Source organism: Aspergillus caelatus, assembly GCF_009193585.1.
Source record: "Aspergillus caelatus strain CBS 763.97 unplaced genomic scaffold BDV27scaffold_25, whole genome shotgun sequence".
NCBI lineage: Eukaryota > Fungi > Ascomycota > Eurotiomycetes > Eurotiales > Aspergillaceae > Aspergillus > Aspergillus caelatus.
Window position 1 is genome coordinate 154,952 of NW_022475288.1, and position 15,496 is coordinate 170,447.

The 15,496-nt window shown below is 50.4% G+C and overlaps 6 protein-coding genes across 6 annotated transcripts; 1 reads left to right on the forward strand and 5 right to left on the reverse strand.

Moving 5' to 3' along the window:
• Positions 1 to 301: 301 nt before the first annotated feature.
• Positions 302 to 3,152, reverse strand: BDV27DRAFT_122723 (uncharacterized protein). The gene is made up of 2 exons (XM_032065697.1): positions 2,848 to 3,152; positions 302 to 2,713 (listed from the first exon to the last, which is right to left on the reverse strand). Exons 1-2 carry the CDS (start codon positions 2,893 to 2,895, stop codon positions 785 to 787), a joined length of 1,977 nt encoding a protein of 658 aa, XP_031931311.1. The 5' UTR covers positions 2,896 to 3,152; the 3' UTR covers positions 302 to 784.
• Positions 3,153 to 3,931: 779 nt separating this feature from the next.
• On the reverse strand, positions 3,932 to 5,414 carry BDV27DRAFT_168358 (zinc-binding alcohol dehydrogenase family protein; the record flags this gene model as incomplete). Its single annotated transcript, XM_032074745.1, has 5 exons — positions 5,087 to 5,414; positions 4,964 to 5,022; positions 4,828 to 4,910; positions 4,199 to 4,767; positions 3,932 to 4,134 (listed from the first exon to the last, which is right to left on the reverse strand). The coding sequence occupies exons 1-5, from the start codon at positions 5,214 to 5,216 to the stop codon at positions 3,932 to 3,934; spliced, it is 1,044 nt and encodes a 347-aa protein (XP_031931312.1). The 5' UTR covers positions 5,217 to 5,414.
• A 104-nt stretch (positions 5,415 to 5,518) lies between these two features.
• On the reverse strand, positions 5,519 to 7,205 carry BDV27DRAFT_122726 (putative erythromycin esterase). The gene has a single exon (XM_032065698.1). The coding sequence runs from the start codon at positions 7,177 to 7,179 to the stop codon at positions 5,782 to 5,784; it is 1,398 nt and encodes a 465-aa protein (XP_031931313.1). The 5' UTR covers positions 7,180 to 7,205; the 3' UTR covers positions 5,519 to 5,781.
• A 70-nt stretch (positions 7,206 to 7,275) lies between these two features.
• Positions 7,276 to 8,821, forward strand: BDV27DRAFT_122727 (uncharacterized protein). Its single transcript, XM_032065699.1, has 3 exons — positions 7,276 to 8,341; positions 8,400 to 8,663; positions 8,728 to 8,821. The coding sequence occupies exons 1-3, from the start codon at positions 7,399 to 7,401 to the stop codon at positions 8,778 to 8,780; spliced, it is 1,260 nt and encodes a 419-aa protein (XP_031931314.1). The 5' UTR covers positions 7,276 to 7,398; the 3' UTR covers positions 8,781 to 8,821.
• Positions 8,822 to 10,121, reverse strand: BDV27DRAFT_122732 (putative inositol phospholipid biosynthesis protein Scs3). The gene is made up of 2 exons (XM_032065700.1): positions 9,130 to 10,121; positions 8,822 to 9,058 (listed from the first exon to the last, which is right to left on the reverse strand). Exons 1-2 carry the CDS (start codon positions 9,937 to 9,939, stop codon positions 8,957 to 8,959), a joined length of 912 nt encoding a protein of 303 aa, XP_031931315.1. The 5' UTR covers positions 9,940 to 10,121; the 3' UTR covers positions 8,822 to 8,956.
• A 248-nt stretch (positions 10,122 to 10,369) lies between these two features.
• BDV27DRAFT_122741 (beta-glucosidase) lies at positions 10,370 to 14,109 on the reverse strand. Its single transcript, XM_032065701.1, has 7 exons — positions 13,878 to 14,109; positions 13,350 to 13,796; positions 13,133 to 13,275; positions 13,034 to 13,078; positions 12,921 to 12,973; positions 10,810 to 12,860; positions 10,370 to 10,750 (listed from the first exon to the last, which is right to left on the reverse strand). Exons 2-7 carry the CDS (start codon positions 13,407 to 13,409, stop codon positions 10,517 to 10,519), a joined length of 2,586 nt encoding a protein of 861 aa, XP_031931316.1. The 5' UTR covers positions 13,410 to 13,796; positions 13,878 to 14,109; the 3' UTR covers positions 10,370 to 10,516.
• Between the last annotated feature and the right edge of the window lie 1,387 nt (positions 14,110 to 15,496).

A 15,496-nucleotide genomic window follows, 5' to 3' on the forward strand; every position in this document is an offset into this window, starting at 1 on the left:
TGCTTACGAAGACGAAATCAAGGATAGACATGGAGGGGAATTTATCTTTCTTGTTTTATTCCCTTCCGTGGTGTTTTTTTTTATTATCCTTTTCTTTTCTTTTCCTGCTGTACTTTTACTACTGCACTTGTGTACATATTGACAAGCGGTTGTTCATATCATTCGATCCTATTACTTTGATGCATTATTTGGTCCGTTGAGGACAGATCTATTAGTCTACTTGAACGGTATCGTAGGGTATTTATCTATTGTAATGGCTAAGGAGATGTCGGTTTATTATATGGTGTAATTGATTCATTGGAATGATCATATACACTGACAATGTAGAGTGAAACAAGATAGGAAACAAAATCATTGAAACCATTTGTAGGTACGTTCATTATTTCAACAAAGTATCAACCGATCAACCAACAATCGCCGTAAGGTATGAAGACCTAGGCAAAACAAAAAGAAGATCACAAAACGCCGTCCAGAACCTGCATACCGGATGCCTCCGAACGCCTGCATGTGACAAGAATCAAAGACCCACTGATAGGTAGATGGGTGAAAAAGAGACCAGACCCAAAAGGAGAGAAATATCAGATCCGATGAAACAAGTAAATACAATGACTGATCGGTGATTTGGTATAATCTACGTAAAAAAGGAACAGAGGATATTCATCTGGGGAATTTGAAAGAAAGTTCTCGACGTCGAAATGGCATCTATGTGCGACCCAAACTCTCGTAAAATGCAATAACTGGTCGTGGCAGTTCCAAATGGTTCGTCATGGTGGACAAGGAACGATTAAGAGCGGTTCTTTGGCTGGGCAAGCGCGTTCAGCCGGCTCATGGTCAGCGCATTACGGCTCTTCTGTCGTGAGCTGGCCGGGGTTCCCGTTCGACTAGCACTTGTGGTCGACCGGAGAGGAGTGTGTGAACGCGCCTTGGTGGGGCTAGATGTTGGCATCTTCGATGGGGAGAACTTGAATGGGGAGAGCTTCGATGGGGAGCTCAGCTTGACTCTCTTTGCACTGCGGTTTTCTGCGGCGGTATCGGCTGGCGGCACATTCTCGGTGTCAGCATCTCTGCCAGCTGCATCTCGGTGTCTTTTCTTGTTGCCGATGCCATGAGGCACGCCTGGAACATCGGGAAGAGAAGGGTCGTGAGCGGCCTCGGTTTCGCGGTGTCGCTTCTTGCTGCCGATTCCATGTGGAACGCCGGGGATATCCGGTAGGGACAGATTGGTAGGGGCGTCTGATTGACGGACATGGCGGATGGTGGGCGACTTAGTCTCGCTATCGGACTTCTTTGCACCATGTTCCGGTGTCAAAGCTGGCAAAGTGGGATAAACAACATCAGATACAATCCGGGACGGAGAGCCAGCGGTGAATTTGGAGGGAGAAGGAGATGGCAGAGCTTCATCATCCTGCAATCTAGTACTGGAGGAGAACCCAACGCGCTTCTTAGGTGATGGGGTCAGTGCAGGCTCCTCCGAAGCATCGCGGGTTGCGCCCAACAGGAATTTGGAACTGAATTCGGGGGCTGCCACATGTGTTCCTGCTGCGATCTTCGCAGGATCTTTCGAAAACATAGGTTGATGGGGACGAAGGATCGACTTCAAGTTCAATTGGGGCAAGCCACTCTTGAATCGAGGGTTGAAGTCCGTGCGGGGCGTGCGCGGGGTAGTCGACTGCCTCGTGGTAGGGGAATGTGCAAGAGATGGTCGAGGGAGCATGCTTGTCCGAGGGGGTTTGAGACTGGTGGACGAAGTGCGCGCCATGGAGGCTCGAGTGGGAGTCATCAAAGAACTGCGGATAGCGGCGGGCCTCGTGCGAGTCACGGCTGGCTTTGAAGCGCTCTTCTCACCAACAGTCTGACGGCGAATGGAGCGAGTGGAGGTGTCATCACCCTTATTATGTTTGACGCGCTTGGCACCAACTGTAGTAGGGACAGGCGATTGAGTCGTCGATTTGGTGGGCGAATTCTGGTTGGACTCATCCAGCCGTGCCTTGGAGTTGGTCCGCTTGAGGGTCTTTTGGACAGGCTGGAAGCGACCGGGAGTGGCACGGAAGGCAGACGCGTGCCCAGCAATTGAATCCATCTTCTTGAATTCAGCCATATGAGCAGCGCTGAATCGGCTAGCCTGGCCCTTTGGTTCGGCGATCCTGCGACTTTCTGCCTGGTCGTTGCTATCCTGGGCGGGTTGACTCTCCTTCTCCTGGACCATCTGAGCTTTGATTCTAGCAACGTCCTCGCGCACGCTCTCCATGAGCTTCTTGGCTTCATCGCTTAGCTGAGAGTCGGCGGAAGAAAACTTGAACTCGAAGGCGGGCGTGCCGTAGTATGTCGAAGCGGGCGACGCCTTTGTCTTGCTTGGGGTAGTTTCGACCAAAGAATCTTTCATCACGTTCCCTTCGGCATCTTTCTTAATCGGGTTGAAACCCAGGATCAGGCCCGAGTCCGCCTGCTTGGTGGTGCTTTGGTGGACCTTGCTGGGATGCATCTCTTGGTGGGATGGACGAGTGACTGCACTGGTGGGTGTTTTCGACGGGGTTTGCTTGGGAGCAGGAGTAGCTTTGTGTGGGGTGAGAACATTGGTTGTGGACTTCGGGGTGGTAGTGGTGGTGTGGTTGGAGGGAACGTCGACGGGAGTTTCGTCGCGTTCCATGACGGAGGGGAGTTTGTTGTTATTGTTGTTGTTGACGGTGGCAGGTGACTCGGGCGGCTGTGGTTCCTTCAGTCAGGAACCAAAGTCAGCTGTCTGGTACTTTACGAGAGCAGATACAAGGGCAACAACATGGGCAAGTGAATGAATGAATGAATGAATGAATTGGAATCAACAGTCGATGGGGTTTGTGGGCGACTTACATTCGAAGCCTGGCGATTACGCAGGCGGGCGGACCGACGAACCGCCATGATGATGGGACGTGAGCGGTGGAAATTGAATTCACGAAATGATGGAAGAAGCTCGCAGTGGAATGATGGAATTAGTGGCAAGGGTGACGAAGGGATGAAAAAGAAAGGGAACGAAGGGCGAGCGTCGCCCGATTAGGCGAGAATGTAAACAAATATTGCCGGGCGGTGAGCTGACGTCAGTGGAGAGAGCATCTGATGTCAGATGCCCTGATCTGACCCTCGTGTAGCTTGGACTTTTTCCACCGAATCCTCTGAAACCTCTAGAGTACGTACGGATCTGGCTCAAAAAATTGTTAGTTTCATACCTGCGTTAAGAAGACATGCCCTTATGACTGCCGAGTCAGCACCCTATATTTATCCTGTACCGTCAGCATGCCTGACGATTGGACCCAAATACCCACACTAGCCTCGAACTAGGGAACATAGTATCTCCAACATACCAACATGTATGACAGGTTCCAAGGGGTCCGCAGAGCATATTACTTGCAGATAAAGTAGGTAAAAGATGTCCTCAGAGCTGCAGGGGGCCAAGTTAGACATTCCTGGTTAAGCAGGACGATCAATCATTTCCTTCTTTCCCCGGCCCCCAAATTGCGTTCCTTACGCCCCCACTCTGTAGCTCTGCATTCCCAAGTCATCGTTGATCCTCGTATACTAGAGTAGATACATGTTACTCCGGTAACATGGGGCTTAGTACGTAAGATAGCTTGGATGAGCCTCTGAAGAGACCTAGCGAGAGCTTCTCATCTGGTCATGGAGCAAAGAGAAGACCAATACGCTTTTGAGGACCAATTCACATATCTTTCTAGAACCCCGCGCAAGGCTAATCATAATAGTAGTAGGCTGATTTCTACATGCGCACATCATTATTGAATACTCGGGCATTGTTCAGTCCAAAGTTTTCATTAATTGGCTAGCTATTCATGAGCGTACGCATGATTCAAACCCGAAACAACAAAACAACAATAATATCAACCACCATGCACGTATGACATCCCTACATCCTACTTTTCCCCTAGGCAACTATCTACCTCAATTACAAGATCACAACGACCTTCCTTGCCGAGATGCCCTGCTGAGACAAAGAAACACCCTCAGGGATCTTCTCCAAGCCCTCCCCAACCACCAAGGGCTCAGGGACTGGCTTCAACGTCCCATCCTTCAACGCCTCAGGGATAAACTTGCCCCAAATACCCTCTGAGATCTCCTTATTATCAGAGATATTCGCAACATCAACGACTGTTCACACATATCAGTACACCTGACTCCCAGCATCATGATATCGGACATAGATGAAACTCACCACCAACAAGCTCCACTTCATCAGGAATATCCTTAATCGGCATAGGCAAGTTCGTAACCACACGTCCACCACCAAGTCCCTTGACCACGTCCGCACATCTCCTTATCGTCTCCTCCTCGCCAATCGCATCCAGGGCACCCACGAATTCCCCGGGGGTATCCCGGATAGCCCTAACCAGGTCCTGGATGATACTATCCTCGTGGTAATCCAGCACCTTGGCGACACCGAGACTCTGCACGAAAGAATGGTTCTTTGCAGACGCGGTGGCGATAACAGTTGCCCCCGATGCTACTGCCAGCTGAATCGTTGCGCTGCCGGTGCTCGATGAGCCGCCCCAAACGAGGATAATTTTGTTGATGGGTTTTAGTGTGGGGATTTGGGGTAAGGGGAGCTCAAGCCGGCCAGCTGGATAGAGGCCCATTGCCGCCGTTGATAGGGCTAGGGGGAGGACACACCCGCTTTCGAAGGACATGGTGTCCGGAAGGGGGGCGGCGAGGGTAGCTTTACAGATCGTGTAGTTTTGAAACCCGGAGTCTCTGATTTCGTTGGTAAGGAACCAGTTGGCTCCCCTATGAGGAGTTTAGTTTAGCCCTTCGGTGGTTTGTGAAGTGAGGTGGGTGTGTTCCTACCCCATTACTCGGTCTCCCTTTTTGAAGGTGGTTACATCTTGGCCCACTTCGTAGATTTCTCCAGCGATGTCGGCACCGAGGATCTGTTTGGGCATGCTGTTAGCTACTATTCTCGAGGGAGAAGGGATATGCTTACAAAGGGATACTTTTTGGGAAAAGGTAAGTGCGGTCCATAGACTTGGATCTTCCAGTCCACTGAGAGTATTCGGTTAACAACCTCCCATGAAAGCATGAAGAGAGGCAGCATGTGTGAACTCACTGGGATTGACCGCGACAGCTTTGTTCTTGATTAGAACTTCATCAGGGCCGGGGGTAGGCAATGGAGCTTCTTTGACCACGAACTGTCCGCCCGCTTCCAAAAGCCAGACCGCAGAGTTGGAGGCCGACATGGCTGTAAGAAGGATGTATACTGGGAGAACTTTGAGCGAATATAAGCTTGAGTAGATCGTGTTGATTGTGATTGTGTTGTGTTAAAAGAGGCTATTTTCTTGCTGAGGCTGGTCTCTAATTTATACCCATCTTTTCCAATCATTAGAAGTCCCACCATCCTGTCGGTGTTAACGGAACAGTCCCAGCGATCTCGAGGCCGAACTCCCATCAAAGATACTGGAGAGTGATAGAAAATGGAGTATGATGGACATGTGGGGGCCATAGGAAAATACGAGCCAGGGTTAGACTGTTAGAAACTGTCGTTTAACTGCGGTTTCCGTCTTAACTCCAATCTCCGAAGGGACAAACATCGAGCAGCGTCAAAGACTCAAAAGTATCTATTAGAAATCGAGAAACTGCTTGTTTCTATTGCCTTCTCCACGGAACTCGGAAAAGCCGTTATTTTGCATAAAATTACATGGCTATGATATGGTCCTGGTATCACGATATTATTGCTCCGTTCGTATATTCTTGACTTTTGTGCACAGATGATCGATCGATTATACTAGCTCTACTTGACTCTCATTATAATCCAAATGGATAAGTCTCCTCCTTTCCTCGTGGCGTCACCGGCTCATGCTTTTCCAGTGGCTTCACAGCCTGTGTTTCATCGAACCAGACATACCCGTCAAACTGATTGAGCAGGTCTGCCGCCGAATAGTGGGATATCTTCTCTGTATCTGGCCGGTAAATCACACCAATAAATCGCTCAAGCCGGAGAGGCTCGGCTTCGAACGCAGCTGCCAGGTTGGGATCGATGCGGTCCCGCCGCAGATCGATTAAGAAACTTGGGATTCCTGTGTTGTGGGCGACACGTTCCCAGCTATCCTTCCGCGAGGGCCGGACATCCATGACCTCCATGTCTTCATCCCATTCGTGTGCTGCTGCCACCGTGCCGGTGTGCGTGCCACAGCCAATCAAGGCTACATTCTCACGGCCGAACTGCTCACGGCATAGCTGGCCGATATTCACTTCTTTGCGCCGGGTCCCCATACTAGTGTATCGTGCGTCTCCGCAGTGAGAATTGTGCGCCCACACCACGGCTTTCGTTCCTTCGGGCTTATGACGCAGTGTTCTACGGAGAGTATCCACCATGTGTGTATCGCGCAGTGTCCACGACGACGCCGAGCTGTAATACATAGCCTTATAGTAGCGCTCCGCGTCGCGCACCAGATACGCATTTTGCTCACTGCTATGGTACTCCTCGCCATCATGGCGGTCTTCGGAATACTCTAGTCGCCGTTGTAGCAAGTCGCGGAGCGTGTCTAGCACCCCCTTCTCACAATTCTCCATTCCGCGCACGGAAGCGAGCCCGTACATTGCGGGATCATCTACCCATGGCTGCAAACAGCCGTATCGCTGACGGGCAACTTTACCGGCAGCTGGGTCAACACGGTCGAGGTAGTCAATCACTGCCCGGATCGAGGCCCCCAGACTGTATATATCGAGACCGTAGAACCCGGCTTTCTTGCTGTCTGGCACTTGCACATTGTAATCGCGCATCCATTCGACCAGCTCCTGCATCTCACGGTTGCGCCACATCCACGTGGGGAACCGAGTAAAGGGATCAATTGGTTTTGAGTGACCCCCGATCTTTGTCTTGGGGCCTGGACGCTGACGCACGTAACGGTCGATTACTTCAGCGTCGGGCCAATCGGCCTCTACGGCTACCATGGTGAAGCCATGGTGCTCGATTAAACGCTTGGTGATCTCTGCCCGCGCGGTGTAGAATTCCGAGGTGCCATGGCTGCCATCGCCCAGAAGGACAAGGCGATAATCCGCGAAACTGTCGAAGTTCGAGCTGAAGCCGGGATCTTTAATGTCTGGCAAGGGTCGGGCTGCCGCTGTGAATAGTTCCTGGAGTTGTGACATAGTATGAACCTGCTTAAACAGTCGCATAAAATTCCACAATTTGCGATTCATGTATCAATGTTGAATACATTATGGCTCAAGGTTATCGAAAACTATAGCGATGCGAATTTGATATAGAGTTCATTAAATTCTATTGTTGGGGCGAGCGGCAAATGAAATCACATGTCCGTCAATAGCAGTCATCATGACTTCACACCCTCTCCATATGCGCCTTCGCAGCTGTCAAGCCAAACAGAATGAGCTTCAAATCTTTCCAGGTTAATGTAGGTCATGAAATTTCCCCACTGCATGTTCAGGAGACCCAATTACCCAGGAATTTTAACCAGAACCTACAATAGTCCACTATATTCCCGCGTTCGTAGGATCATGTCAGATGCATTCCCTGACGTCGTTTCTCGCCTAGAGCGTTTCCAGGAAGCCCAGGAGTCATTGTATGGCGACCTCCGCTCTATTACCAACCCCCAAGATTGGACTCCACCCCAGCAGTCTGGAGGCCATCGCGGTCGATACCTCTGGACAGATGCTTTCGGTGTGATCAACTTCATCACCCTACACCATGAGTATGAGAAAGCGTTGGCATCATCTGCCTCTGCGCCTGATGACCGATATTTGACGCTGGCACGTCGACTAGTCCAGACAGTACATGATGTGCTGGGGCGCACGCGGGATGGTCAAAGTCGCCTCCCCGGCGCAACAGACGACAATCCGATGGGCGGTGGACTGCGTATTGGTAAGTTAGAAGAGCATGGCTCAGACGGTGATGGCCAATACCATCACTATTTAACCATATGGATGTTCGCCCTCAACCGGTTATCGCTGGCAACAGGCGACCCAACGTACAATCGGCAGGCGATAGCTTTGGCCAGAGCAATTCACCCTCGGTTCTTCATCGGGCGCAATTTGCCACGGCCGCGGATGATATGGAAGATGTCGATGGATCTGTCCACAGCACTGGTGGCCTCGGAGGGTAACCTGGACCCGGTCGATGGCTTTGTAACATTCCGGCTGCTGCAGGCGGCAGCAATGCAGATGGGAGAGGGTGAGGTGCTGGCTAACGAGATCGCGGATTACAAGAAGGTGATGGAGAGAAAAGGAAAGCATTTTGTGACCAGTGATCCGTTGGATCTGGGGATGAGTCTGTGGACAGCACATTGGTTCGCAGAGAAGGAGGATTGGGCAACACAATTGTCCGGTCAATGCTTTGAACAAATTTGTATGTCTTCTATTCCCGTGTTGTTCCTTTCGTCATGCTTGGGAATAACATCAGACAGATGAGCTTTTTGAGATTGACCGGTACCTCGACCGCAGCCATAAATATCGCCTGGCTTTTCGGGAATTCGGGACTTGTATGGGCATCAAATGCATGTCAGAGCAGTCGTCCGAGAAAGAAAGCGCCGTCGATCTCAAGGTGTATGCCGACAAGATCCTGGACTCATGGAATATATACATGCAGAAATCACTCGCAACAAAAGTGACGCCGGATGATCTTCGCCCAATCACGCGGGTGATGTACGCATCGGCAGTGATACCAGGGGGTTAGTATATCAAACCCCGATGCTGCGGCACCTAAATAGGATCGGGACTGACCATAATCTGCAGCTTTTGCTCGCGGGTACTTAGGACCAGAGCCCATGCCCAGCCCAGAGAGATAACCAAACAAAGATCCTGAGCACCCAAAATGTACTTGGAAAACAAAAATATTCATGTGTATATTCTGCGTGTAGTACTCTACAATATGCATCATTGCGCCAGATACCGTGTATACTCGACAATATATGTCCCCGGTGGCAAATCGTATCAACGTCAAGTCAAGAAAACAATGAACACTCTATACGCCTGGAATGCCCACAACATCCCTCCAGGGGATGACCCGCCGAGGCAGAATGTAGATGGCATAAACGGTGCTTAGGGCGATCAGTAAGCCGGTCAACTGTCATGTATTAGTCAACCCTCGAGGAAAAGGTGTTTCGGCCAAATATAGATGTCAAAGGGGCGAAATACCTTCTCAAACCACGTATGGAACCAGATAGCAGTCATCAACAACATCCACCAACTCAGGCCCGTAACTGCGCCCACAAACCATACAGACCACTTCCTCGGCCCACTCAATTCGCGGTCGGCGTCCTCCGACTTTTTGCTTCCCTGGTCGATATCCGAAGCGCCCCTCCATGCTCCAATTGTCTCAAATGCAAGCATCGCAGTCGCAAGGACTAGCATGAACACATGGCCACTTACATCATGGCCGCCTCTCCATGCTCCACCGGCGGACTTGCACGCTGTAGCCGTCAACAGTGTGTGGAGTGAGGCAGAACCCTCTTCAGCCTGCGGGATGACCTGCTCACACTTCCCACCCGAAATCACAAAACTGCGATCGATTATTGCCGGACCAAAAAACCATTGTGTAGTCAGGTACCAAGCTAGGGTAGCCAGAGAATAACGAGCGAGCGCTTGACCGATCCGCCGCGGTTGTTGACTAGAAGAGGTCGTGTATGGGAGTTGAGAAAATAGAAGGGAAGCGAAAGCCGCAGTAACCCAAAGCCAGCCAACCTTCACAAAATATACATTAAAGACATTGTCCTTGCGGGCGAAGTAATTGACGGGGTGTTGGGGGAGGTTCACATCGGCGGCGATTGAAGGGGCTAGAGGAGTTGGATGGTTGGAGGGAGGATCTCGAGTGCCCTGTGCTGTCGGGGAGAGAACGGAAAATAGTGATCCTATAATTAGAGTAATAGGATAGACAAGCAGGGCTGCCGTAGGTGGTTGGTATAGCCGCGGTATTGTCGTGGAAGGGGATTTGTCTGGTGACGCCATGTTTTTTTTTTTTCCACCTGCGTATTTTCTTCAGTTTTCGATCTCCTTTCTCAGCCTTCCACGTTGCCTCCGTCAAGTTACCTGACAATGGTAGATAAGACGGCTTATGTGATAAAGTCAAATGAAATTCAGGATTCACGCAATTGAGTGAGAAGTCGTGTAGGTGAAGAGTCGGGAAGCCGACGTGGTGACTCGGCGGAAACGGAGGAAACGCGGCAATACGTAGTAAAGATTAAATGGTTTATTTAGCCTCGGAGACGGAGGGATGACGTCGATGAAACGCATGTGCCCATCGCCAGTCTAATTTGATTATGTACTCAGTAGCTTCACCACATTCGCCACCATCATTACTCCGTAGTTGAAGAACGTATTTAATTACTCCTAGCAATCCTGGTGGTAAATAAAGTGAGAACGATTTTTAACTTGGATTTCTTGATCGACTCAGTGAGTCAACACTAGCCCAACACTTGACTCCAACAAATAGAATTAACCCTACGAAGTATTATCCTACCCTAGGTCATTCATAAACATGTACATCATAACTCTGGAAATTCTCTGTACAATCCGAGATTGCCCCTTACCGAGCCTTAGGCAGCGAGGCCTGAAGCGGCAGTTTCCGTGAGGAGTTTCCAACGTAGATCGTCTTGGGGTAAGGAGTGACGGTCCAGTCCTGCGCCGAAACGTCCCAGTTGGCAAGGTCACGACGGGTAAGGGTGGTTGTCCACACGACCTCCTGCGAGGGAGCCAAGTGAATACGCTCAAACTTGCGCAGCACCACCTTAGGCTCATTCGGGCCACCTAGGGAAACGTACTGTACGGAAGAAGTCAGCATTGATAATCATCACACCTCATCCAATCAGGTCAACTTACCAGCTGAGGAACTTCATCACCGGCGACTTTGCCTGTGTTCTTAACCTTCACAGAGACGCGGAAAAGATCCTCGTACAGACCAGGATTTCCTCCGGCACCACCGCTAGCGGGCAAACGGGGCTGAGCAGACCCATCCGTGGCGCCTTCCGGAATATATTTGGAATCTTCCCAGCCGTAGTTAGAATCGTCAGACGATGCCTTCAGGTCGGTAGAGTTAATCCAGGGATAGATAAACTCATGGATCCTCTCCAGCCCCTCCGGATACACGTACTCCGACGCATCGCCAGTTTCACCAAAGTTCTTTGCAGCTTCAGTCATGCCACTGGTGGGAGTGTATTGAGACGCGTTCAGGGGTTGAACATGGAGGTCAGAGAGTTCGAAGGTGGTGTAGCTCAAGCCGTAGCCAAACTCATAGATAGGGGTCTCATTGAACTTATCGAAATGGCGGTAATCGATGAAAACACCCTGGGTGAAATCAGACTGGGGCGCCCCGTTACCATTGTTGGCCTCATTGACCAAGGGAGAACCATACGATTCCCGGGTCTTGCCCCAAGTGAAAGGAGACTTGGCGCCAGGGTTGACACGACCGTACAAGACATCGGCAATGGAGTTACCAGACTCCTGGCCTGGCAAACCAGCCCAGAGAATACCGGTGACATTGGGGTGATCATACCATTCATTGATCAAGACTGGTCCGACAGAGTGGATGATGACAACAGTATTGTTGCAGTTATTCGCCGCGGTCTTGACCACATTGTCACCGTTCTTCCACAAAGTGATGTTGTTGCGATCGCCCTCATTTCCATCCACGCTAAGGAAGCCTTCTCCTGAGTCGGAATTGACGAACACGAGAGACACACTGGCCTGGCGGGCAGCTGCAGCGATCTTGTCGAGCGCCCAGCTGTCGGTCACGGCGAAGACATTACCACGGCCCTGAAGAACTTCGTTCTGAATCGCCTGCTCCGGTGTCACGAGGTATGGGAAATTCGCAGTACCGCTACCCCAAGCCATGGCAAGGGTACCGTTATCGCATCCACGGTCATCACAGCCGTTAGCGCCCCACGGGTTGGAACCCGCATCCTCCCCCAGAAGGGCGACCAGCTTTTCCTTGCGGCTCAAAGGCAAGGCACCCTTGTTCTTCAGCAGAACAGTGCTCTCCGCGCCGATGCGACGGATCAGGTCAGCATGATCGCGTTGCACGTCCACAAATTCGTTGACCCTCTCGTAAGCACCTTCCGAAACATGGTTGTGCGCGAAACCATATTCGTCTCTGGTCCACGAGCTGAAGTTGGGAGGAGTATACTTGGTGTCGCGGCCAACCTTGTAATAAGCGGCCATGATACGGACGGCCATGTCATCAACGCGCCATTGGGGGATTGTACCGTTAAGGACACCGATCGTCAAGTTTGCACCCCAGAAAGACGTGCCACTATCGAAGGTAACATCACCGGGCATCGACATATCCATACCTGCCAAAGCGGCGCCTACACCGCTGTGATGAGCGGTCCAATCACTCATGACAAAGCCTTGGAAACCAAGTTCCGCCTTCAAAAGCTTGTTCAAAGTTTCGCTATTCTCGCAACCGTAGCTGTTGTTGATTTGGTTGTAAGAGCACATGACAGCACCGACTCCAGCGCGTACTGCATCCGCGAAGGGCCAGAGGTACAATTCATGAATAGTTTTGTCATCAACGTTGGAGCTCAGACTGTCGCTGACGTTGAACCCGTAACCTGCAGCCTCGGGTTGTTGGCGGAAATGCTCTTGTTCGTTCAGGATATAATGCTTAGCTGTCGCAATGACACCAGCATCTTGAATGCCCTTAATCGTCTCTGCAAACAGTACACCGGTGAGGGCGGGATCTGGTGAGAAACCTTCCCAATTTCTACCGCCGTCCGGGTGAGCACCGAGAGGGCCAGCAGCAGGACCCAGCTGAACGTCAATGCCCTTGTCACTGAACTCTTCACCCATTGCCTGACCGCGGAGGTAAGCGAGCGTCTTGTCCCAAGTGGCAGCGACATTAACTCCGGCAGGGAAAGCTGAATTGTAGTCCGCTGCGCGTTTACTGTCAGCAACATGTTAGGAAGGAAGGGGGAATCAAGAGCCACGCGTACAGAAACGAATACCAAGAGGGCTATCCTGCAAGCACAGGCTGGGGATGTTGAGTCTATATTCACGACAATCAGCCTTCCATAAAAGTATAACGTCACGTTGAAAATCTACTTACCTGGGAACACTACCAGTTTGTCCAACACATCTCTCTAGCTGCCATCTGAAGTACGTTAGCTAATGGAGTTCCGGACATGCTACAGTATCACAAGCTTACCCCGTTCCAGTCGTTAAGTTGACTTTCTCTGTCAACGTCATCTGGGAAACTATTTCCACAGCGCGTTTGTATACTTCCGCCCATTCACCCTGGCCGTCTGCCCATGGGGAAGGGTAGAAAGGAGGGGAGTACGCGAGATCATCCTATTCAGGGTGAAAACTGTTAGAAAGCTGATTCAATTGAATCGGATAGCACCGTATAGAATAGTGAAGCATACCTGGGCACTGACTACTGAGGCAGCCGCCAATGCGGCCACCTCGAACCAACCAAGCTTCATGATAACGTGGGAGGTAACCAGCAGAGCAGGAAATGAACACCTGGTCACCACACAGTGCTCACCAAGAGTGATTGTTGAATGAGGGAAAACTGCCAACAATGGAGGGGAGAAAGGTGATATAAATAACAACCGACATGGAAACGAGGGATCAACCGACGCCACCAACGATGGGTAACTTAAGTACAGCGCATGATGTATTCCTTGCTTGCTGTCTCGGCATCGGTACCCACTGGCTGTACCAGCCCAAGCTGTCACGCATGCAGAGGGGGAAAAGGGAGACCCGCTGTTTGCTCGGTGATCGGCGTGGGTGTACCAGATGGAGCGACGCGAGTGGAACAAATTCCATCAATAAATGCGAGATGCGGGAGGAGCTATAATGGATCCTTTCTAAAGGCAAAAAGGGAAAATTAGACAGAGAACCAATAAACATTACACGGAGTAAAAAGCAATGACGATCCGATTCGTTACCTGTAGACTAACGGCGAACTCGGTCCAGCAACCTTCTCTTTGTTAGGGTACTGTGTTGTCAGTCAGTGCACATTGTTGCTCGGCATGCTGAGCCATGGCTTGAGAAAGGTCCATCAGGTGGCCTGGTGAGCAGGTTGGAAAGGAATTTTCCCCGCAACAACAACAACCCTGGCGCGCGTTGATTTGTTGCCTTTCGGTACCGGAAAAGAAAAAGAAAACTGGGGGAACCTTTAGAACAACAAAGGGACCATCAGGTACTACGGGGGGAAAACTGGGGACACTAGTGCCCTTCAGGGGTAGTTCCTTGGTAATCGGATTACAAAACCGATGTCCTATCATGCCTTCTCAGTACAGTACATACAGTAGGCCCTGTTGAGTTTACTACATTCTTCGGGAAAGTAAAGTTTAAGACATGAATTCTTTACAGTATATTTCGTATCTTATCTTCCAGCTCCTTATAAAGATTGTGCATATTCCTACTTCTTCAGTATTCAAGCAATTCATTCCCAGGGAGCTGAGACACAACAAGGTATGCTCCTGTGGGACACGAACTGGATAGATACAGTACCTCTGTACCATACCGACAGTACCTGGCGAGCTGATCCATACATATTACCCGTAGCCCTTCCGTACGCAATATCCATTCCGGGAAAGAAATAGGCCTTAGGCGGCCATGAAACTAGTCAGGATTCAGGAAAGTACCAATGGACATTACACCACTACTAGTTAGTATTCTCATGGCAAAGGTGAATGAGGTAGAGAAATAAAGAAAAAAGAAAGTTGAAAAATCTCGTTGGTTCCACCATGCCGTGATCTTGATGACGAGACTAACATCACAAGTGCCGCATTTGTCCACACAAATGCATGGGTGATGTTACCGTATCACTGCGAGACCAGCCTCCCCCGCATCTTCCAATCTTTAGAGGGGCTTGCTGGGAATGATGGGCTCACCCTTCTTGAATAATTCTGGGTCCCAGGGATCTTGGTCTCTATCCTTCCTGCCTTCTGTCTCCTATGTCGCAGATTCCCTTTGGCAGGGAGCAAGGGATGTAACAGGCACGTGCTCTGTAAAGTGATTCTAGATCTACCCTATTTCTATACATTATAAATCATTCCGTGGCTGGAACGATTGGTCGCAAAGAAAGAAATTAAAAAAAAAAAAAAAAAAAAAAGCGAAAAGACGGCATCGATCGATTGTGACCATGCACTCGGAGTGGAGTCTAGTAGTTACTTTCATCGTTGATCGCTCTCCATTATTTCCTGATTCAGGTTGTCGTCGGCACAGACACCGACATCATTTTATCCATTTTAGCAGCCGATGGGCTCAAACCCTTTCCACGGATCATACTATCCATCGGCATGGCTCGTGTCGTTCATGCTCCAGACAGAGCTAGCATGGGTGTGCCTTCTATGCGGTTGCAATGTGGTCCCTACGACATCCCCGGAAGATCTTGCAGAGTCTTTGCGATCTTCATACCAATGATGAACTCTGTTTCCGTCTACAGTAGAGATCGCTTGCCACATGGCTGTCAGTTTCACCTTAATCCCAACTCTGAGGTACGGAGTAAAAGCTCGTAGAACAATCGAGGATCGGTACCGGGGCACGGACGGCCTCACTT